The sequence below is a fragment of the Camarhynchus parvulus genome, chromosome 23, assembly GCF_901933205.1.
Source record: "Camarhynchus parvulus chromosome 23, STF_HiC, whole genome shotgun sequence".
In the NCBI taxonomy this organism is placed as follows: domain Eukaryota; kingdom Metazoa; phylum Chordata; class Aves; order Passeriformes; family Thraupidae; genus Camarhynchus; species Camarhynchus parvulus.
In genome coordinates this window covers 411,620-432,871 of record NC_044593.1, presented here as the reverse complement: position 1 = coordinate 432,871, position 21,252 = coordinate 411,620, and the positions used below count along the sequence as shown (strand labels likewise).

The following is a 21,252-nucleotide window of genomic DNA, read 5'->3' as shown; positions in this document are numbered from 1 at the left end:
TTACCCAAACAGGATAAACAGAGTCATTAGCCCAGGCTGTACCATGGCACCAAGGCCCCATCGGGCAGCTGTCGCTGCCAGGGTTCACAGACAAACACGGGGCGCTCGTCTGAGCCCGGCGTTCAACGGCCCCGGCGCCCGGCCTTGGGAGCAGCAACCTGGAAGTTGTGTTATCAGCAGCCGTTTGCCTGGCCTTGCTCGGGAGCCGCTTGTTGTGGTGCACAAAGAGGAACCCGGTGAACCGGCAGGCTGTGATGGGCCCAGGGGTCGGGTCTGTCAGAGGGCTGGGAAAGGAAAAACGCTCCCTTGTGCAGAATGAGAGAAAAGTATGGAAAGAAGGCTAAAATTCTGGTATTGTCCTAGTGGAAACACGGCCCAGGTGTTGTACCTCAGAGGAAACACAGGGCTGGGAAAGGGAAAACGCTTCTCCCATTTGCAGAATGAGAGAAAAGAAAGGAAAAAAGGCCAAAAATCTCGTATTGTCCCAGTGGAAAGGGATCCAGAGGGGCTGGTGGACAGCAGCTGACCATGAGCCAAAGTGGGCAATGGTTGTTGGGGTGGCACCGCACTCAGGCCCTGGGCCCAGTTTGGGCCCCTCACTGCAAGGCAGACATTGAGCTGTCCGGGGAAGGGCACGGAGCCGAGGAGGGATGGAGCCAGGAGCGGCTGAGGGAGCAGGAGGGCTCAGCAAAGGAGGCTCAGGAGACCCCTCTGGCCCCGGCTCCCCGGCAGGAGCGGCCAGGCCCGGCCCGGGCCCTCTCCGCGCCCCGGGCACCGCGGCCCGGGCACCGCGGCCCGCCCGGCCCGTCGCCATGACAACCCCGCCGCGCCGCGCGGCCCGCCCTTCCCTGCGAGATTGACAGCCCTCGCGACCAATCGGCGAAGAGGGCGACGCGGGGGCGCGCTGGGATTGGCGGGCGGGGAGGGCCTCGCGCTTCCGCGGGCGCCGGTTCCGGTTCCGGTGGCGGCCCGGTGCGGGAGCGGCGGCGCGATGGGGCTGAGCGCGGAGGAGGCGGCGGAGCAGGAGGACCGCTTTGACGGGATGCTGCTCGCCATGGCCCAGCAGCACCAGGGCGGCGTGCGCGAGGTAGCGCCGCCGGCAGCGGGCGCGGGGAAGGCGGGGCGGGAGCGGAGGAGCGAGCGGAGAGCGGCTCGGCCTCCTCGGGCCCCGCCCCGGCACGTGGAGCAGGGGCCGCACGTGCGCCGCTGCCGGAGCGGCGATAACGGCCGGCCCCGCTCGTTAATTAGTGCGGTGTTAATGAGGCGCCCTCGGCGCGGCCTCGCGGCCCGGCCCCGGTGCCCCGGGAGGGCTCCGGGTGCGCGGCAGTGCCGGTGATGGGGCAAAGCACCGCAGGGCAGCATCGGGCTGCCCCGGTCAGCCTCCCAGCACAACCCCGCGAGGCGTGGCCGTGATCGCGGGGTCCCCCTGTGCTCGGGATCTGCTCGCCCATCCCGGTCCCACCGGCTGCGGGCTCCGGGATCCGGCACTGACCGGCACCACGCTGGAGGGGGCGGGAACATCGCACTCACATCCCACTCAGAAATAATTTATGAGAAATGCTCCTGTAACAGCCCCTCATGTGGCGACACCTCGGAGTGAAACCCACACGGGACAGGATTCCTGGGAAATAAAGATCAGCCAAGCTCAAGCAGAATTGGGTTTCTAGAGGGGGTTTGGAGGTGCTGGTTCATGCATCGGTGGTCCCTGGCAGCTGTAAAAATAAAATAAGGAGTTTGCATGCTTTTAGGTGTGCAAAGAAGCAAAACATGCTCTAGATATAAATATATTTATATATATATGTATATCTATGGGATATGTATGCATGCACAGATCCATTCCTGCCTGGGATAACAGCCTGGGGCGTGGGAGCAGGAGCTGGGAATAAACTGCTGCCTTTAAGCAAAGCACCCCAGGCCCTGTGTGCAGGAATCCAGGCTGGCTGTGCACAGCTGAGTGTGCTCTGGAGGCAGCACTCACGGGGCTGATTCCAGGGCACTGCTGGCACAGCCACAGATAGGGAGGACAAAGGATAAAGGCTGCTCCAGGGACACGAGGCGCCTTTCAATGACCTGGGCTCACGGCTCCCTCTCTCTCCACCCTGTTCCCCAGCTCGTGAACACCTTCTTCAGCTTCCTGAGGAGGAAGACAGATTTCTTCACCGGGGGAGAGGACGGAGTAGCAGAGAAGGTAAAAAATAAACCTGCAGGCCTTTAGCTCTTCACCCTTCCATCCTCTGTGTGTGCCATGCCAGGGCTCCCCTGCTTGAACAGCTCCCAGCATCTGGGTGCACGTGGGCACCAGCAGCTCCCGAGGGAAGGAAGGAGACCCAGAGCTGCCCCTGTCAGGTGAGGAGCACCCAATTCCCTGCTGGGATGGTGCCTCAGTGCAGGTTTCTTGCCAGGCTCTGGCCAAAGGCTAGTTTGGAAAGCAAACCTGCCAGACACACTGACTTAGCAGTGACACAGCAGGTGATAACCCCTGTTACCTTGTTTGCTCAGCCAGGAAAAACACAAAGTCCAGGGCTCTGCAGCCTTGGCTGGGCTGGGCAGCCTGGACAGAGCATCCCCTCTCCTGCAGGGAGCCCTTGCTCGAACTGGAGGGCTTTAAGGTCCTTTCAACCCAAAACATCCTGTGATTCTCTGAAAGAAAGAAGGAAAGGATGGTGAACCCCGCTGTCATTTTTATGGAATAGAGAGCAGACCTCCCCCGTTCCTGGAGGCTGTGTGATCCCACCTGAGTGGCAGCTCAGAGGTGCCTGGCTGCTGTCCTTGGCAGTGCTGGCATCTGTCAGAATGCTTTATGGCCTCCTGGAAACGTGCTCTGCCACCACAGGAACACAGCAAGTAGGGAAGGAGCTGCTTCCCCAGCCCTGCTGAGCCCTTGGCATGAAAGAGAAAGGAGAGGGTGGGAAGGTCACTGCATGTTTTGGGGGCTGTTTCAGCAGGCTCGTGGTGTGGGCAGTGACAGGGACAAGCTCGGGCACTGAAGGTGGTTTCCTCACCCAGGTGGGACATGCTGGGGGATGCACATCTTGCATTCTGTTCTCCAGGAGACACTGTGTAAACAATCCTTGCTCCTAAAGCCAAGCAGAAACACTCAGTGCTTGCTTACAAACTGCAGTTTGCTCAGAAAAGCTTCTGTGTTTCCCTCCCACCCCAAAGCTCCTGGGATAGATATAAAAATAAATAAAAGTTCCCCCTGTGATGATTCCTGTGTGAGGATGTGTCCCTGTTGTTTCTGGGGCAGACCTCAGCTCACCTACGTGCTGCTGTGCACAGCAGCCCTGGCCTTATCGAGCCTGGGGCAGTGCTCTGGCTCCCTGCCTGTGTACTCAGCTTTCCCTGAGCACGAGGCCCTTGGCAGCCAGACCTTGGGATTGACTCCCAGAGTCACAACAACCTTCAGAGCCCTGGGAGTAGGGCTGAAACAAAGGGGGTGTGGAGGAACTCACCCTCAGTGTAAAAACAAGTGCTTCAAGCATTTCTCCTCCAAATCTTGGCACTGAGGCTCCATCTGGAGAAAAGCCCAGGCGTGGGAAACGTCAGAAGTAGGTAAAGAAGTTGGATCTGGTGTGTCCAGCTGTCCTGGAGGTCTGGAGTAGCTTCAGGTGGCTGAGCTGGGCATCAGCTCATCCTGCTGGAATTGCGCACAGGACAAAATTAGTGGAGGATTTTATTTCACTGTTATCTCCTGGAAACATACTCCCTCCATAACTAGGAAGGACTACACATAAATATTTCAAACTTTCCCATTTTCCTCCCTTTTCACTTCCTCCTCTGCTTTTTAAATTGAAAAATCTCTAGATTCCCAGTCCAAAAAATTGAGCGAAGATGAAGGGAAGATTCCCAACATGTGTGTGACTCAGCAGATGTTCTTGTGCTCCTCAGGAGACTGAGTGGGCTTGGTTTAGGTGTGAAGTGGGTGGTGTTTGACCCCATGTGCCCCAGCTGATCACAGAGGCTTCAGCCACCACACCAAGCTGGTGCTGGTGTCCAGGTGGATCTCCACACCTGCAGGGACACACCAGATGCACACAGCCTGTGCTCCTCAGGAGTGGGCTTGGTTCAGGGGTGAAGTGGGTGGTGTTTGACCCCGTGTGGTGGTTCAGGGGTGAGGTGGGTGGTGTTTGACCCCGTGTGGTGGTTCAGGTGTAGAAGTGGGTGGTGTTTGACCCCGTGTGGTGGTTCAGGGGTGAGGTGGGTGGTGTTTGACTCCGTGTGGTGGTTCAGGTGTAGAGTGGGTGGTGTTTGACCCCGTGTGGTGGTTCAGGTGTAGAGTGGGTGGTGTTTGACTCCGTGTGGTGGTTCAGGTGTAGAGTGGGTGGTGTTTGACCCCGTGTGGTGGTTCAGGGGTGAAGTGGGTGGTGTTTGACCCCGTGTGGTGGTTTAGGGGTGAGGTGGGTGGTGTTTGACCCCGTGTGGTGGTTCAGGTGTAGAGTGGGTGGTGTTTGACCCCGTGTGGTGGTTCAGGTGTAGAGTGGGTGGTGTTTGACTCCGTGTGGTGGTTCAGGTGTAGAGTGGGTGGTGTTTGACCCCGTGTGGTGGTTCAGGTGTAGAGTGGGTGGTGTTTGACTCCGTGTGGTGGTTCAGGTGTAGAGTGGGTGGTGTTTAACCCCCTGTGCCCCCGTCCCCAGCTGATCACAGAGGCCTTCAGCCACCACAACAAGCTGGCTCAGAAGGAGCGCCGGGAGAAGAAGGCGCGGCAGGAGGCCGAGCGGCGCGAGAAGGCCGAGCGCGCTGCCCGCCTGGCCAGGGACAGGGAACGGGACAGGGAGGGCCCGCAGCCCGGCGAGCCGCGCATCAAGGAGCTCACTGACGAGGAGGCAGAGAGGCTGCAGCTGGAAATCAACCAGGTGAGAGCCCGGCAGGTACCTGCAGGTGCAGCTTTGTGCTCCCCGTGGCTGCGAGGGGCCAGAGCGGATCACGCTTGCTCTTCCCCTTGGCAGTACCTCTTTCCTAAGCTTACCCTAACCTTTGTAAGGGCTGAAAATTCCCTGTTTCCAAAGTGGGTGCTCTTCAGCTGGAGCTGAAAGGCTGAGGCCATCTAGTGCCAGCTCAGGAGGTGACACAAAGTGCCAGCTCTTGGCTGAGCGTGTTCCTGCTCTTCTCTTTTCAAACAGAAGAAAGAGGCACAAGGGCAGGGTAACAGTGTCCCAGTGAAACCCTCGGAGGAGGAAGGTGAATCTTCAGATTCCAACAAACAGGTAAAACTTGTCTGGAAATACTTCAGATGCATAAAATGGTTTGGGTTGGAAGGGACCTTAAAGCTCATCGTGTTCCACCCTCTGCCATGACACCTTCCACTACACCAGGATGCTCCAAGCCCTGTCCAAAATACAAATAGAAAATTTGGAAATACAAATTAGAAAATTTGGCTTTAAAAATGCACAGTTAATTCCTAAATGTGCCAGTACAGAGGGCGTATGGGTTTTTTTCTTGTAGTCATGTTTTACCAGAAGCAGCTATTACGGAGCTAAATTTAAGTGGGTATAAAATACAAACAACTGACCTGCAATCCTTATAAAACCAAAGAGCTGTTCTTACAATGGAAACTTGAAAAGCTTCTTTCTTTTTCTTGGATTGCTTAGGGAACAGATGATGAAGAGGAAGATGAGAAGGATAAAGGAAAACTTAAGCCAAACTCTGGCAATGGAGCTGACCTTCCAAATTACAGATGGACACAGACTCTTTCAGAATTGGATGTAAGTAGTGCTTTATGACCAGATATGAGGAATCTGAGATGGGGAATAAGAGCAGGTGCTGGTAAGAAGTGAAGCCAATTCCCTGTGTCTCAGTTGCCTCTGGAAGTTTGTTGAAAACAGCAATGTTTCAATAGCCGGCAGAGAGCTTGGTAACTCAGTAGAATTCCCAGGAGCTCTGCTTTTCCAAATTTTGGTCTTGTTTCAACCAGGCATCAAAATCTGCTTCCCTTTTTATGGTCTCTTCCTTTCACCTCCTGCTCGCTCAGTACCTCATGGAAAAGAGTCCCTGCTCTGCCTGGCTCTGGTGAAACCAAGGCAGGAAGGCTTGGAGCAGCAGCATGGCAGGATGAGGAGGACTTTCCCTGCCCAGCTGCTCAGATCTGCTCCTGTTTGCTGCAGCTGGCTGTGCCCTTCAAGGTGAGCTTCAGGCTGAAGGGCAAGGACGTGGTGGTCGATATCCAGAGACGCCGCCTCAAGGTCGGCCTCAAGGGCCACCCTCCTGTCATTGATGGGGAGCTCTTCAACGAGGTCAAGGTGGAGGAGAGCTCCTGGCTCATCGAGGATGGCAAAACAGTCACCGTGCACCTGGAGAAGGTAAAGCAGGAGGGGCTGGGCAGGGGTCAGGCTTGGCCCTCAGCCTCTTCTGGGCCTCAGCTGAAGCAGGGCCACCGTGGTGTCCTGGGCACACTGGCAGTGGTGCCACTGGAGTGGGGTATTTCAGTTCCTCCATCTTCAGCCTAATTTTCTGCTATTCCATGATACCAAGTGTAATTCTCAGCAGTTCAGGAAAATCTGGAAGGAAATTAGTCATTTTAATGTTGTCCTCTAGTGTGTTTTGACATCTGTTAGTGACATGAAAATCCAGGGGCAGACCTCCTTGTGTCCCTCCTTGTGTCCTCTCTGGGCCTCTCCGGGTGGGTTGTTGTAATCCCATTTATGTCATGCCAAATGGGACATCTGACATTCTCTCAGATCTCCCAGCTGTGAAAATTTAGGCTGCCTAAAGTAATTTGAAACAAAAATACCCTTTATCTATGTTCAGATTTTACTGCTTTTTAGAAAACTGTCAAATAAAGTTTGATTCCATATTTTTTTTCCTGTGACTGAGACTTAAAAACCCTAGAACAAGTCCAAGAAAGATAAACTGGTTTTGCTCCTTCGTCCTCTAGATCAACAAAATGGAATGGTGGAACAAACTGGTCTCCACAGACCCAGAAATCAACACCAAGAAGATCAATCCAGAGAACTCAAAGGTAAGAATTGTTCTGTTTTAAGGGACAGAGCCTGCTCGGGAATTACCTCAGCTGAGCCCAGAGTTGTTCCAATGTGGATCTTGCTTGCAGTTGTCAGACCTGGACAGCGAAACTCGCAGCATGGTGGAGAAGATGATGTATGACCAGCGACAGAAGTCCATGGGCCTGCCCACCTCTGATGAGCAGAAGAAGCAGGATATTTTGAAAAAGTGGGTGCAGCTCATTCCCTTGCTTGGCTTTGCCTTCCTCTCTGGCACAAAAAAGGAAACAGCAGCTTGGCCTTCAGTCCTAGCCACGCTCACCTCTGCACATCTCTGTATTTTTGGCCAGACACACCAACAATAGTGTCTGTAAAAGCCTGTGGGGGTAGAGAGCCCAGTGGGGAAATCTGGGAATAGCCTAGCTCTGGAATTGTCCTAATCTGCTGATTTCAAGTCCAGAAGGCACGTTTGGAACTGGAGGTGCCATCTCTGCTGAACTTTAACATGGTCTTGATTGGTGTCTAATCTCCCTCAGTAGCCAGCTAACCACCCCTCCCTCTTGCCTCCAGACAGTTGTCCCCAAGCCACTTTTATGGCTTTATTGCCTTGTTTGGCATAAATGCACTGTGGCAGGGAAATGATTCCTGGAGCTCCCAAGGCCATCTGGGAAGGTGTGGAGGCAATTCTGGGTCACACAGCTTCTTCAGCAAGTGCAGCCCCACACCTTATCTCTGGGTGAAGGATTGCTGTGGCTGACCTGACTCCTTGCCTCCCTTGGCCTCATCTGTAGTGCCAGAAGCTTCCCTGTGGAGCTGAGTGGGGTGTGAGCAGAGCAGAGACCAGGCTGCCCTGGTGTCAGTGGGATGGGAAGCACCCTCTGCTCCTGGGAGGGCACATGCAGGACACCTCGCTGCCAGGGCCTCTTGTTTGGTGCTCTGGAAGCTGGCAGAGGATGGAGAGGAAGTTTAGACTTTGTCCAGGCCAAAGGTGACTCAGTGACACCCATGTGGGTGCTGATGTCTGCCAGGGGAGCTGTCCTGGCTGCCAAACAAGGACGGGATCCTCACAGCACAGATGGCCCTGGAAGTGGAAACGCTGTGGGGGCGTTCCAGGGGAAACCCTGAGATGGGAACACAGAGGAGACCAAGCTGCCCTGACTTGCAGGGTGTGTGAGGCCTCCACAGGGCTGTGATGTGCTGTGTCCCTTGGGGAGCAGAGCAGAGCAGCCTCTGTGTGCACTGGGCACTCCTGGGCACAGAGCACTGCCCTCAGAACTTTCTGATGTGGCAACCTGAGTCCAGATAGCTCCTGGAAGGTGTCCCTGTCCATGGCAGGGGGTTGGAAAAATATGATCTTCAAAGTCTCTTCCAACCCACACCATTCTGTGATTCCCTCTGCTGGGACTGCAGTACATTTGAAATCAGATTTCACTTGATGTGAAACCAGATACCTCTGGTCATGTCCTCCCTGAGATTTTACTGTCAGAGCACTGGGGATATTCCCCATATTCCAGTAAAGCTGCCAGCCCTAATCGCCTTCACCATCTCCCCAGTGCCCCACAGTCTGTGGTGGCTGCTACGTGTGCAGCCCAGAGGCAGCAGTGAGGGTGAGTGTTTGATAATTAACAGCTCCCGTGTGCCTGGGCTTGCTGACCTGGCAGGCTGGCAGGAATGCTGCTCCCACTGACCCGAGGAAAAGGTGTTTGAAGGGAAAGTCCAGGGAATGTGTCCCAAGGAGCTCAGCAGAGCCCTTCCTGCTGTGGAGGGCGTGGGGTTGCAGCAGAACTGCAGAGTGCAGGAAGCAGGAGCCCTTCCCTCCCCAAACTGAGCTGTTTGGCTCTTTCTGACTCTTATCTTTGTTTTCCTTGCAGGTTCATGGAACAGCATCCAGAAATGGACTTTTCAAAGGCTAAATTCAACTGAGCTGTCCCCCTTCCCCCCCCTCTTTCAGTCAGCCCCTTGAATGGGGCAGGAAATGTATGGTTGGATATTCCTCACCTTGGGCAAGTTAAACTTCAGCATCCCCCACGCGAGCTTGCTGTGGAGGGCCCTGCTCAGCCCCCCTCGGTGTCCTGGGAGCAGAGGCAGGGCCCCAGAGCAGCTCCAGACAGAGCCATCTGCCACAATTCCCAAAGGCAGTGAGGAGAGGAGGAGGGCTTAGAGCCAAAAGGGTGTTAGGGCTGAGAGAGCCAGACCTGAGAGGCTCTGGGATAAATCTTTGAGGTATTGCTTCGCTTCCCTGGGCTGCTCCGAGCTGCTCATCCGCTCTTTGCCCCTGGCACAGGTACTCCTGAGTTCTGCTCCCTCCTGCTCTCCTGTGAAAACAGGGATCAGTTTATTTTGTAAAATAAATCTTTTCCTGCCTTCTTGGGAAGGGAGAACAGCAGTTGGAAAGCACAGCTATTGCAGTGGAGACAGACCCTGCTTCTCCTTGCTGCTGCTCCTGTTTGTGCCACAAGTGGGACAGCCGGAGCACCCTGGGGCTCCCAGCACAGATGGTCAGGCTGCTGTCCTGGAGCAAGGAGAGGCTGGGGACTCTGTGGCTGTGGCTGGGGAGGACGAGGGGGGCGTTGGGGATGCTGTTGTTGCTGGGAGGGTCTCCTGCCTCTTCCCCAAGAGCCTCCCTCCCCTCTGGCCGCGCGCTCTGCGAGCTCCCGCTGACGAGTGGCATCACTCTGCATGTTCTGTCTTTGTTGAAACTGCAGTGCAACATAAAGGAAAACAAGTGGAATATCCCAGGCAGAGCGTGTGGTTTCTCTGGCAGAAGGGATCAGGGACCCAGGCTGGGAGGGAGAAGGGAGGGGTGCCAGGGGTGCTGTGCCCATGTTCTGCAGCTGCCTGGGAATCCCTCTCGTGCTCCCAGCTCTGGACTGCTGGTCTCTCCCTCCCTCAGGAGGTGGCAGTGGGAGCTGTGTTTTGCTCGGGAGCGCTGCTGAGCCCCGTTCCCAGCTCTAACCCCAGGGTGGCTGCTCCAGGCTCTGCTCTCCACAGAGCAGCATGTGACCACACCAGGAAGCCACCCTTGCCCCAGGTCTCCTTAATGCCCAGCTAACAAGGAGAGTGTCAGGAAATCCTGGGCTCTATCCCAGATCCCTGCTGCTGTGGCTTTTCCCTCTGCCTCCCCCAAACATTTCCACCTCCTCTCCGAGGGATGGGCACAAAGGGCTGAAAATCCTGTTTGGGCAAAGTCCGGCCTGGCGCAGCTCCTGGCGTGGTGGGGTTGTTTTCTGAGCAGCAGAGCACTGTTTGCATTAAGAGTTTTACAGACTCTTGGGGTTAAAAAGCAGCCCCCACCCAGAAGAGCAGTGACCTTGAGAGTGAGCAAGGACCCAGACTGGGGCAGCTGCCTCTGGGCTGGATCTTCCTGCCTGTTTGTCTTACAGATCACCTACACCCACCTGCCTGTCTGTACTTTGGCCCTGATAAAAGAGCAGCATCTCCTGTTTTCATAAAAAAAGCTGAACTCCCCTGGATTTGAAGGTTTTAGCCCCAGAATGAGCTACCTGCTGGTTTGTGGGACAGGGGAGCTGGGAGGGCTGAGATGCTCTGGGGTGTGATCAGCTTCTCCCTGTTCTCAGCTCTGTGGGTGAACCCCAGGGAAGCTGGGGGGGTTTTTGGGAGGAAGGAGGGTCAGTGGGAGAATGGGGCCAGCCCTGGTGCCCTGACCCCCGCAGGAGGTGAATGCCCAGGCCGTGTTTGTGAACGTGGCTGATCCCAGAGCTGCCCCTGGACTTTGCCCCCTCAGCAGCGGAACAGAAGGTGTTTCACTGCCGGCCTTGTCCTCTGCCAACACCCCCGGCCACCACTGCCCCAGCCAGAGCAAGCTGGGAGCACCCTTTTGCTTCCCAAGGCAGCTTCCCCTGGGATAAACCCTGCTGGGTCCCAGCAGCTGCTCCAGGCTTGAGGAATGCAAAGCCCCACCTCAGTCTGAGTCCCTGGAGACTTCAGAGCGTGGCCCTGTCCTGTGCCCACGGCAGGGAAATGCTGGGCAGCACCAGGGAAATGCTGGGCAGCACTGGGACCCACAGCATGCACACACCTTGAGTGGGACCTGAGCCCCAGCAGAGCAGGAAGGGCAGTGCTGGACAGGGACAGCTCACCGAGGTCCCTCTGGCTCTCCCTACCTGTGCCAGGTCACCTGGAGCAGCCGGTCAGGTGCTGCCACCAGCTGGAGGGCAGAGCCTGGAGCTCCTCACCTGCCCAGGGCTCCTCCCCACCTCCTGTAAAAGCAAGGCCTTTGCAGGCACAACAGGCTCTGCACAGAGCTTTCTATAGGGTAAGGTTTTCCCCATTCATTTGGGTTTTATCTTTAACAGCAGCTTTACCCGTTCATGGCTCTGAAATCCTCCCAGGAAACACATTCTGCTCCTGTGCACCAGCAGGAAACCCCCAGGGCTCCTGCCCAGCCCCTGCCCCAGAGGGTGAGGGAAGGTCAGGGGCCAGGAATGGAGCCCGGCAGGTTATCCTGGGGTTTGCACTGAAATTGGGAAGTGCAGAACTGGTCCTTCAAGTCCCAGGGTCAGAGGCTGGGCCACCCTCCATCCCTCAGCTGATCCTGTGGAGCAAACCCCACATCTGCTGCCACGAGCTGGTGACATCACAGGGACAACCTGGGAGTTCTCCCCCCAGGCTCAGCTTTTCCAGAGCTCAGTTCCAGCATCACGCCCAGGGAAGGTCCAGGTTTCCCTGCAGGACAACAAACCCTTCCCCAGAGGCTCCTTCATTTGCATCCAGACACCAGCCTGGCATTCAGGATCCCCCTGGAGCTACCAAATGGATGAAAATGTCCTTGTCCATCTGGGACTGCAGGAATCAGCCACCCCCTGTGCAATCCCCACCCCAGGATGCCCAAGCTGATGAGAACAGGAATGTAAAAGTCACAGCACAGTAAAGAGCACAACTTTTACTTTGTAAAAAAAGACCAAACCAGAACATTTAAGGCCAATGAGTGCAAAAGAAACTCATAAGACACCACAGGTGAGCCAGCTTCAGGGACCATCGAGTTGACAGTCTTCCTCTCGGTGAGTTTTTGGGGGGCTTGGGGTTTTTTTGGCCAGTTTAATCCCCACATGCCCACTCTTCACACCCAGCCTAGCCACTGAAACGTGCATCTGCCCTGTAGCAGTGACTGCAGCTCTCTGCAAGCCCAGCTCACCCCTCGTTTCCAGCACAGCCCACAGAGCTGTGTCAGTGTGACCCACGTGAACCTCAGCACACAGCTTGGAGGAAACTTGTCCAAATAACAATGTACAAACCCAGGAGAAGCAGAAGCCAAGCAGGTCCCTCAGGATGGGCAGCATTTGGAGGGAGGTGACCTCACACAGTTCCCCTGGGAGTCCCAGCCTGGCCTTGCTTCAAGTCTTTCCCTTGTATAAACTCGATTTCTCATCGACCAACAGCTTTAAACACAAAGCAGGGAGGGGAAGCCAAATCCAAGGCTCAGTCCCTTCCCTTCATCTTTGAAATATCTCTGTCAGTGTCTCCAGGTGTGGTCTCAGTAATGCCCCTGATTCCTGGAAGCACACTCTGAACAAACAGCCAGTGATTTACAGAAACAGGCTCTAACAGGGACTGGAACTGTCCATTTCAAAGGGTTTTGGCCTTTTAAAGAAGCCTGAGAGCTCATGAGAGGAATGAAATCCTTCCTCCCTGCCCAAAGCTCTGAAGAGCAATCACAAGCTATAAAATAAAGGCACATTTCAACTAAGACATATTTCAGTTCAATTAAGGCACATTTCAGTCCAACTGAAGCACATTCCAGCCCATCTAAGGCACAAAACCATGGTCCACACTGAAGCCCAGGGCCTGTTTGGGCTTCCCTCTCCCGAAAATCCAGTGGGTGTGTTTATCCTATGGCTGGTGAATTAAATGAAGCATTTGCTGTTCAGATCCAAGGCCACCCAAAGCTCCAAACAAGTCCCATGGCTTGACATGTTTACTTTGTGATAAACAACCAAGTGGCAACACCACAGATGCAGCTTCCTCCTGCTGCAGCCCTGCAGCTCAGCTGGCACTGAGCCCCGGGGACAGCAGTGCCCATCTCCTGGCTGCAGTGCCTGCAAAGGGAAGGACAAGGTGCTGAGTGCCCACAGGGAAAGGCAGGGCCAGCAGTGCCTCACAAACCCTCTGCTGACACTCTCAGGAACCTTTCCTTTGAGGCAAACCAAGGGATTTGAAGGGATTTTTTAGCAGAACAGTCAAAGAGCCCAGTTCTGAACCACACAAAGTCAGAAGTGAATCAGGTGTTCTCCTCACCTGCCACAATCCTGCTCCAGGCTCTCCCAGGGGAAACATGGAAAGGGAAGTGGGGAGAGCTGCTGGCAGGCAGGCAGTGTGAGCTCCTGGACTCCAGCAGAGCTGATCCCCATGGTCTGCCCATGCAGGGGCAGCCCAGCAGCCACCCCGGCCCCAGCACGGGCCCTGAATCAGGGGATGAGCCAAGAGGCCACAAACTGAATGAACCCCATAAAGCTGAACCTTCTCAGCAGCAGGAGGTGACACCAAGGCTCAGCAGGGAAAGGCAGAGCTGCCTACTGGAAACACCATGGGTGGAAGACTTTGGGTTGGTGGGACCAACACAGGCACTTCAAAATAGAGATTTGGGTCCCTGCAGAGCAGGATCTCAGCATGCACCTCAACATCAGCACCAGCACAGAGACACCACAGTTATTCCCTATCCAAGTTCACTCAGGCAATGCAGGAAGCAGAACTGTACAACAGGTCCTCAAAACAGGGAAAGGGCCGAGCCACTGAGGCTGCTGGAGCTAAATGTGATTTACAGGAATCACAGAGGCACAAGTTCTCTGCTACTTCCTTGTCCATCTTCTCCTCCCTGGGCACACATTCCACCTCCACATTCATTAGCTCCGCAGTTTGCTTCCTTGATTGTCCATAAAAACCAAAATATCCAGTGAAGTTCAGACAGCAGGAGAAATCTGACTTCAATAAGGATCAGGGAAGACTGAGGAAAAAAATTCAACTTGGCACAACACAGTCCACATGGAAGGAGGAGGATTGTGACTGCAGCACAGGCCTGGAATGCTGCTCGGGTCCTTTAACAGTACACCTGGAGCAGAGGTGCCCCGGACGAGTCAGTCTCTGTGTCCTGGAAAGAGGAATCTCTGCTGGTTGGAGAGCCTTGGGGAGGAGAGAGAAGAGAAGAGAAGAGACAGTGCCATTAGCCCAGGGGAAGCACAGCAGCCTGGCACTGGGGAAGCAGCTGCCACAAAAGGCTTTGTGTACCATGAGGGAGGAGAAAGCCACACAAAGCCATGGCAGGGAACAGCCCTGCCTGCATTGCAGCCATCTCCCAGGACAGAGCTGCTGTGCAGGAGGAAACCTGTCTTGTAGCCCTGGGCTGCTCTCTGGGAGGATAGAGCTCGGGGCAGCCCTGCCTGCTTCCCTTTTGCACAGTTCCTTTTGTTCCCAGTCTCACCCAGCTGTGACCTCTGGCAGTCACACCCCAAATACAGCCCCAAACTTTGTCAGGGTACAGAGAGACTGAGAGCTCTCAGGACAGGTCCTAAGCAAGGACAGGGAACTCGGATTTCACCCTTTTCAGAAAGATCCCCCAACCCAGGGAGCGTCCAGCTCCATCACCCCCAAAGCCCAGGAGAACCGAGGGGAGCCTGAGGAGCAGGGTGAGCTCAGGCTGTGTGGAGGGTGAGGGCATGGACAGGGGGGGCTCAGGGCTCTCCCTGCAGGCAGGCCCAGCCAGGTGAGCGTGTTACCTGCACTGCTGTGCCGCCTCATGTTCCTGGCCAGCACATCCGCCGGGGTCTCCTCCGAGATCTGCACGGCCAGCTCTGCAATGGAAACCAAGAGGGCCTGAGACAGGGAAGGAGGATGCAAAGGATGACTCAGCACTAAGGATCCTGTCAGGGAACACCCTCAGGGAACACGACAGGCACAGTCTGATTCTTCCCATTGCTTCCGCCACCGTCCGGACGGTCTGAGCTGTGTCCTTAAATCCCAGGAGCAGCCTCCCTGCTAATCTGGGAAGCACAACACCCACACGGTTTCCTCTGGGACTTCTGGATGTCTCCTTGCTCCCACACTCAGCTTTTCAAGGTTTTTCTACAACAAACTGTTATAGCCTGCTCTGGAGCTCAGACACTTGAGGCTGCTCCCACAAGGAGGAAGAAGCAGAAGCTCTGGTACTGTGGAACAGCCCTCCCCTCCTCTTTGCAGGGATATTCACTGTGAGGAGGAGGTCTGGGCTCTGAGGACACGCTGTCACAGAGTCTAGGGGTGGCATGAGCCAGGCAGCACATGGGAGAGAGCCAGCTGAGTAACTGGACATCCTCGGGCACGAGCAGCTCGTCTGGTCCTACCAGTTCAGTTTGACTCACCGTTTTTCTGCCTCCCTCAGATGAGCACAGGCAGGAGCAGCAGCAGCAGCACAAACCCATCTATTGCTCAGCACAAACCTCATGGGCAGGGAAAGACAGGCTCAGGAAAGCCCCAGCACAGGGAGGAGGGTGAGAAGCAGAGCTCTGCACTCACACAGCCCAGCAGAAGGTGCCCACTGGGGCAGAGCAGCCTCCAGCCCCGCTCCAGTGCCACAGCTCGGTGGCTTTGCTGGCACCGCCCTCCTGCAGCCCCCGGGGACCCCCGGCACCCCCCGTACCGTCCTGGCTGATGACCATGGACTCCAGCATGGTCTCGTTGCCGCTGTCGGGCGCGGTGCCGCGGCCGGACGGGTCCTGGTGGCCCTGGCTGGCCGGGCTGCAGATGTGGGGCCGCACGCGGCTCTTGCGGGTGCTGATGCGGATGATGCCCCGCACCAGCCGGCACTCGGCGTCCTGCTCGTCCAGGTTGTAGTCCTGAGTGATGCTGTTGATGAGGTCCGAGATCTTGTTGGTCTTCTCCAGGAAGACGGTGTCCGAGGTGCACTTGGCCAGCTCGTCGATCTGGTGGACGCTGAAGAGCTCCGTGAGCTTCTTGAAGATCAGGACGTCGATCTGCCTGCTGGACATGGAGCCGTTCAGCTCGCTGATGTCCACGTCGGACTCGTGGAAGGAATAATATTCCTCTGAGCTCCGGTGGCTGCTGGGGAGCGCTGGCTTTTCTATGCTGTTCCTGAAGGGCTTCTCCAGGAGCTCCTTGCAGCAGGAATCAGATTCCACGTGGTGGTTGGTGTTCCTGTTTGGATAGACAGGGATGCCCTTCAGCTTCACGTCTGGGTAACTGAAACTGCTGCCCATGCTGGACTTTTTGATCTGGTTCCCGTTCTTCTCAGCAGGAGAGGTGTTGGTGGGGCTGTTTGGCAGCCGCCCATTGTAGTCTCCGTTCTTCCCATCATCTGTGGAGGTCTCAGCGGGCCCTGGGTAGGGAATGCAGACACTGCAGTCCTGGAAGCAGCCCCCACACGTCACTATGCAACAGAAAACAGCCTTGTACGTGTTCCAGGCCTGAGACAGGGAGGAGCAGCAGAAGCTCTGGTTTGGGGGAGCCTCTGCTGTCCCAGAGATGAAGGTGATGGTCTCTGCCTCCCGGCCGTTGGGGTCTTTGAGCTCGGCCTTGCGCCCTTTCCTGTCCCGCATCTGCTGCGCTCGGCCGCGGCTCGCTTTGATCTCGGAGCCACTGAGCACCTCCAGGCTGACATCGGTGTCCCTGCTGTCCCTGGAGTCCCTGGCTGCCCGGGCCCGCAGGGGCACGGCCTCCGGGCAGGGCTGCTCCCTCTGCCGGGCGCTGCTCAGCTCGGGGGGCAGGCGGCTCCTCCGGCCCAGCATGGCTCGGCACTGGGGCACCTGCAGGACATGGGGGAAATCAGAGCAACCCAGCACCACCAGCCCCACCTCAGCCAGCTGTCCGTCAGCACAGAGGGATCTGACAGCCAGAGGTTCCCAAAGCCAACGATTTACGGGAATATTTTGTGTCAGGACTCACGCTGCTCTCACTCAGGGCCCGCGCTCCAGGGTTCTCCCACCACCCAAGCCTTGCTGCTTGCTTTGGGTAGATGCTCTCACCAGAAGAGAGATGCTTTAAAAGGGCTATTTTCAGACATCAAAATCCCCGTAACCTTCAGAAGAGCTTCCTCCACGCAGCTGGAAGAGGAGTCAGCTCCAGAGCAATGAAGGAGCAGCACAGCTGGAGGTGGAGCCACTGACAGGCTCCAAAGGGAAAGTATCTTTTTTTAAACAACTTCCCTTTGTCTTGCATTCCTCAGGATTAGGCTGGGCCCTGACAGCACTTATCCATTTCAAAACACATCGTGCCCAGGAGGAGATGACAGGCAATCCATCATTATGCAAGCTGCCAATTCCAACTCCACGTTATTTGCTGCTATTTCAATTTAGAGGATTTAGCAATGACAGCATTACCAACACTAATGATTTTTGCCAGTCATGCTAAGGTCGAGCGATGTCAAAGACTTCCCTGTGAAAACCCAACGTCTTCATCTGGATTAAAGAAAAGACCTTGTCAACAAGTCGGTCTCAAATCACCCCTCATGGGAACAAAACCTTTACAAACCCTACAGAAACAGAAACCCCAGAGCAGACTGTGCTCAGCTGTGCCAGCACAGCTCCTCCAGGTCTGCAGGCAGCAGGGAACTGTTTTTACAGAGATCCCTGTCACATTCCCTCTGCACAGAGCCAGCCTTCACACTCTGGCACGTTCATTCTCCCTGGTTTTAATCTTTTTATTATTAAAGCTCAGCACGGCGTGACGTGAGGAAAGTCGGGTCAGGGCTGTCATTCTCCACTTCTGCTGAGCCTTTATCCCAGGCTGTGGTGGGTCCTGGAATTCTCCATGGTTTCCAGGCTTCTTGGCTAACGCTGCTTGCACCTCCAAGAGATCCTTTCAAATACTAATTAGGGTAATTAATAAGCAGTGAGAGCCCAGCCATAGTGTAAGTGTTGTAGGGCTGTCCTTGTTGTTTTACTGTGGACTTTCTATAGGGCACCTCAAGCATGAATAAATAAATCTGTCAGACCTTGTTAGAGCCCTGCCTCTTTCTCCCTGGTTTTTAAACCCAGAGTCACATTTTCCTCACAAAGAAACAGGCCCAGACGGAAAGCCAGGCAGTTACAGCACACCACTGCTTTCCAGGAATATTTTGGCTGTGTTACCTTATGAAAACTCATCCCAGGAGCTCCCTTTGCACATTCCTGGGCAATATGCAAAATAAAAAGCCCCAGATGCTCCAATTTCAGTGCAGAGCAGGCAGAGCTCCCTCACTTCAGCATCACTGCAGAGTTTTGATTGCTTTCACTTCAGAACAAGTCAGGGGTTATTCCCCTCAACCTCCTCATTTTTGTAATGCAGTTCAGAATTTAAAAACAGACTGAAAAAAACCATGAAGTGAAATGAAAACATTTGAGCTGAACTGGGAACTGCTTACTGGGATGTTTCTTTTCATTCCAAGGCCCCACTGAGAGACCCAACATCTGCATTGCACAGCAACACCCCTTTATGTAACAACAGACAATATTCTGAGACTTCAGAGCATCTGGGACAGAGAGAGGAGCACTATCTCAGCTCTGAGGAGGAGACCTGCAGGCACAGGGGTCAGAGACACCTCTGGGCTGGCCCATTCCCATCACAGCTCACACCTCTGGGACCTCTGAACCACATGGAAAAGTTCCTCAGGGGCACAGACAGGACACAGCTCCTCAATCCAGCAGCTCCCCCAGCACAGGAACAGGCTGGACCAAAACCCCCAGCCATAAATAAATGCTCAGACCACAATCCACATCCAAGTGTTACTCACACGATGGCTGGGAGCTTCCTCTGCTCTCACACAGGCACTGGGAGTGACTGCAGGTCCCTCTAGAGAGCCTCAGCATCTGCTCCAGAGGAGCCAGGAAGGATCCACAGGGGGTTTGCAGCACTCAGAGTTAGCCAGGGTCTAAGATCTTCATTGTTCAGAGGGAGGGATTTCCCTGGAAAGTTTTAAAAAAGCTCAGTTAAGTTGTGAATCTCCTGAACAATGTCACATCCATCTGACAATTACCACGCTGATGGTGCTGCTGGCAGCCAGGGAATGTCTCCTAAATTCAGGAGACGGGATTTACACACTGATGCAGCTTCTCTGAACTCTGTGGAAGCATCCACAGCTGGGAAGTGTCCTAAGGAGCCTTGCCAGGAGCTGGAGGTCCCCTGCTAAGCTCCTGCTCCTCACTGCTCTGCTGGCACCAGGGGGATGGAGATGCTGACCCAGGGTAAATGTGGATGCAGCACTGTCCCTGTGCATCCCTCTGGGATACCAACAACCTGCCCGAGGAACGGCCTCTTGCCAAACCCTCCCCTGTGCCCCCGGCCCAAAACACCCACCCCGTTCCAGCTGACAGCCAGGGCTCCACCACGGGGCGGGTAAACAAAGTTCGACCCTTTTCCCCCCCAAACGAAAGGGAAGGAAAAGGGCACACCCACCTGGGCGCCAAAGGGAGCTCCCTCTGCCTACCTTGGCCCCCAGCAGGAGCTCCAGCCGGGGGATTTTGGGGAGAGGAGCTCCGGCAGCAGGAGCAGCCCCATCCCCGCCTGCCCTGCTCCGCACCGGCTCCCACCGCGGCCCCCGCTCCGTTTTCCAGCCCTGGGAATCAGAGCCGGTCCCAAACCCCCGGGAGAGCCCCGACCGCCCCCAGCCTCCGCAGGGCCAGCGGGAGGGGGCAGCGGGGCCGAACGCTGGCGGCGGGGGCTGTCCGCACCGGGGCTCCCTGCGCCGGGGGCAGCCCGGGGGCCGAGGGGAGCCCGCTGTGGGGTGACGGACGAGCCCTCCCTGCCTGTCTCCCTCCCTCCGTCCCTGCCGGTCGCGGCCTGCGGCTGCCCCGGGCCGGGCCGGGAAGCGCCGGGCGGCGGCGGGGGTCGGGCCGGGCCCGGGGCTGGTGCCGAGGCTGGGGCCGGGTTTGTGCCCGGGTTCGGGGTCGGGGCCGGGCCGGGTTCCGTGCCGGGCCGGGCCGGGCCGGGTCTCGTTACCTGCGAGCCGGGAGCGCGTCCGGCCCCGCCTCACCTGGGCCAGGTGCGCCACGTGACCCGGACGGGCCGCGCCGAGGGACAGCAGAGCGCGGCGGGCGAAGCTGCTCCGGGCCCGGGCACGAACCCGGCACAAATCCGGTATAAACCCGGGTACCAACCCGGACAAACCCGGGCACAAACGCGAGCAAAAACCTGGGTACAAACCCGCGTAAAAACCCTGAGCACAAACCCAGGTACAAACCGGGCAAAAACCCGGCACAAACCGGGCACAAATCCGGTATAAACCTGGGTACCAACCCGGCACAAACCCGGGTACAAACCCTTCACAAAGCCCAGTAGAAACCCCGGCCCCCCAAAGGTGCGTGCCCCAAAGCCCCCCGGTGCCAGGGGTCTCTGCCGGCCCGATCGCCTCCCCAAGGATCGCTGGGGCCACCCCGAGTGTTCCCAGCCCCGAGGACCCCTGTCCCGAGGTGTCCCTATCCCAAAGAGCCGGTGATTCACTCCTGGGGTCGGATCCTGCCCCCGAGAATCGGAGGGCAGCAGGGAGGCAGCCTGGTGGAACGGCAGCGGGGCACTGAGTCTGCTGCTGGGCTCCAAAAGGATGGTGGGACAGGGAGCTGGGCCAGCCCAGGAGTCCTGGGCCTTAAACCTGCACTCCTGAAGCACGATTCCTTCCCTAAACCTGCCGGGATGGAAGTGCAGCGCCGAGTCCCTCCTGCCCTGGTAACTGGGACAGCCGGGAAAAAACCTGGGGAGAGGCTGGGAGGGAGGGCACCGACGTTAATTATTGCTGCCTGTAACGAGGCTTGGCTGTTCTGGAGCACATCCCAGCGCAGGGTTATGGAGGCTGGAGAGAGGCCGCTGCTCATCCCTCACTCCATCCTCCTGCATCCCCAGTCCCGTGTCCCGGGGCAGTGCCGGGGGCTGTGCTGGCTGCAGGACACAGGACAGGGCCGTGTCCTGGTGTCCGTCCTGGTGTCCTGTCCCCGTGTCCCGTCCTGCTGTCCTGTCCTGGTGTCCCACCCCGGTGCCTCGGCAGAGCGGCACTGCCAGGGAAGGGAGAACAAAGGGAGAGCAAAGGGAGAACAAAGGGAGAGCAAAGGGAGAACGAAGGGAGAACGAAGGGAGAGCAAAGGGAGAACAAAAAGAGAACGAAGGGAGAACGAAGGGAGAGCAAAGGGAGAGCAAAGGGAGAACAAAGGGAGAGCAAAGGGAGAGCAAAGGGAGAACGAAGCTCTCACCGGGTTTTTGTATCACCGAGGTTTATTCTGAGCGTTGCTAATTGCAGCCTCCTCTGCTAAATCATTAATAGCTCGGCAGCCCGAGGAGAAATCCTGCAGTGCCAGAGGGGTTTGGGGACTCAGGCTGTGCCTGGCCTCAGGGCAGGGACATTTCT

At 56.4% G+C, this 21,252-nt stretch overlaps 2 protein-coding genes across 4 annotated transcripts; one reads left to right on the top strand and one right to left on the bottom strand.

Moving 5' to 3' along the window:
* The first annotated feature begins 951 nt into the window (after window positions 1-951).
* On the top strand, window positions 952-9,668 carry NUDC (nuclear distribution C, dynein complex regulator). The gene is made up of 9 exons (XM_030964547.1): window positions 952-1,087; window positions 2,111-2,188; window positions 4,635-4,853; window positions 5,121-5,204; window positions 5,589-5,702; window positions 6,102-6,296; window positions 6,872-6,955; window positions 7,046-7,164; window positions 8,807-9,668. The coding sequence occupies exons 1-9, from the start codon at window positions 992-994 to the stop codon at window positions 8,856-8,858; spliced, it is 1,041 nt and encodes a 346-aa protein (XP_030820407.1). The 5' UTR covers window positions 952-991; the 3' UTR covers window positions 8,859-9,668.
* A 2,181-nt stretch (window positions 9,669-11,849) lies between these two features.
* KDF1 (keratinocyte differentiation factor 1) lies at window positions 11,850-19,901 on the bottom strand. 3 transcript variants are annotated; one of them, XM_030964607.1, is made up of 5 exons: window positions 19,857-19,901; window positions 18,652-18,823; window positions 15,565-16,687; window positions 14,666-14,740; window positions 11,850-14,072 (listed from the first exon to the last, which is right to left on the bottom strand). In XM_030964607.1, exons 3-5 carry the CDS (start codon window positions 16,667-16,669, stop codon window positions 13,990-13,992), a joined length of 1,263 nt encoding a protein of 420 aa, XP_030820467.1. In that variant the 5' UTR covers window positions 16,670-16,687; window positions 18,652-18,823; window positions 19,857-19,901; the 3' UTR covers window positions 11,850-13,989. The 3 variants fall into 3 exon arrangements, with proteins under 3 accessions (XP_030820467.1, XP_030820469.1, XP_030820468.1); XM_030964609.1 differs by lacking the exons at window positions 18,652-18,823; window positions 19,857-19,901 and adding an exon at window positions 16,960-16,996; XM_030964608.1 differs by lacking the exons at window positions 18,652-18,823; window positions 19,857-19,901 and adding an exon at window positions 16,827-16,895.
* Window positions 19,902-21,252: the final 1,351 nt, after the last annotated feature.

Excerpts from the sequence above, each read along its gene's own strand:
- NUDC (XM_030964547.1), top strand. The coding sequence starts at position 992 with ATGGGGCTGAGCGCGGAGGAGGCGGCGGAGCAGGAGGACCGCTTTGAC. Across the intron at positions 5,703-6,101 it reads AGACTCTTTCAGAATTGGAT|CTGGCTGTGCCCTTCAAGGT; the intron begins GTAAGTAGTGCT and ends TGTTTGCTGCAG. Across the intron at positions 6,956-7,045 it reads TCAATCCAGAGAACTCAAAG|TTGTCAGACCTGGACAGCGA; the intron begins GTAAGAATTGTT and ends TCTTGCTTGCAG.
- KDF1 (XM_030964607.1), bottom strand. The coding sequence starts at position 16,669 with ATGCTGGGCCGGAGGAGCCGCCTGCCCCCCGAGCTGAGCAGCGCCCGG. Across the intron at positions 14,741-15,564 it reads CATGGTCATCAGCCAGGACG|AGCTGGCCGTGCAGATCTCG; the intron begins GTACGGGGGGTG and ends TTTCCATTGCAG. Across the intron at positions 14,073-14,665 it reads GAGGCGGCACAGCAGTGCAG|GCTCTCCAACCAGCAGAGAT; the intron begins GTAACACGCTCA and ends CTCCTCCCCAAG.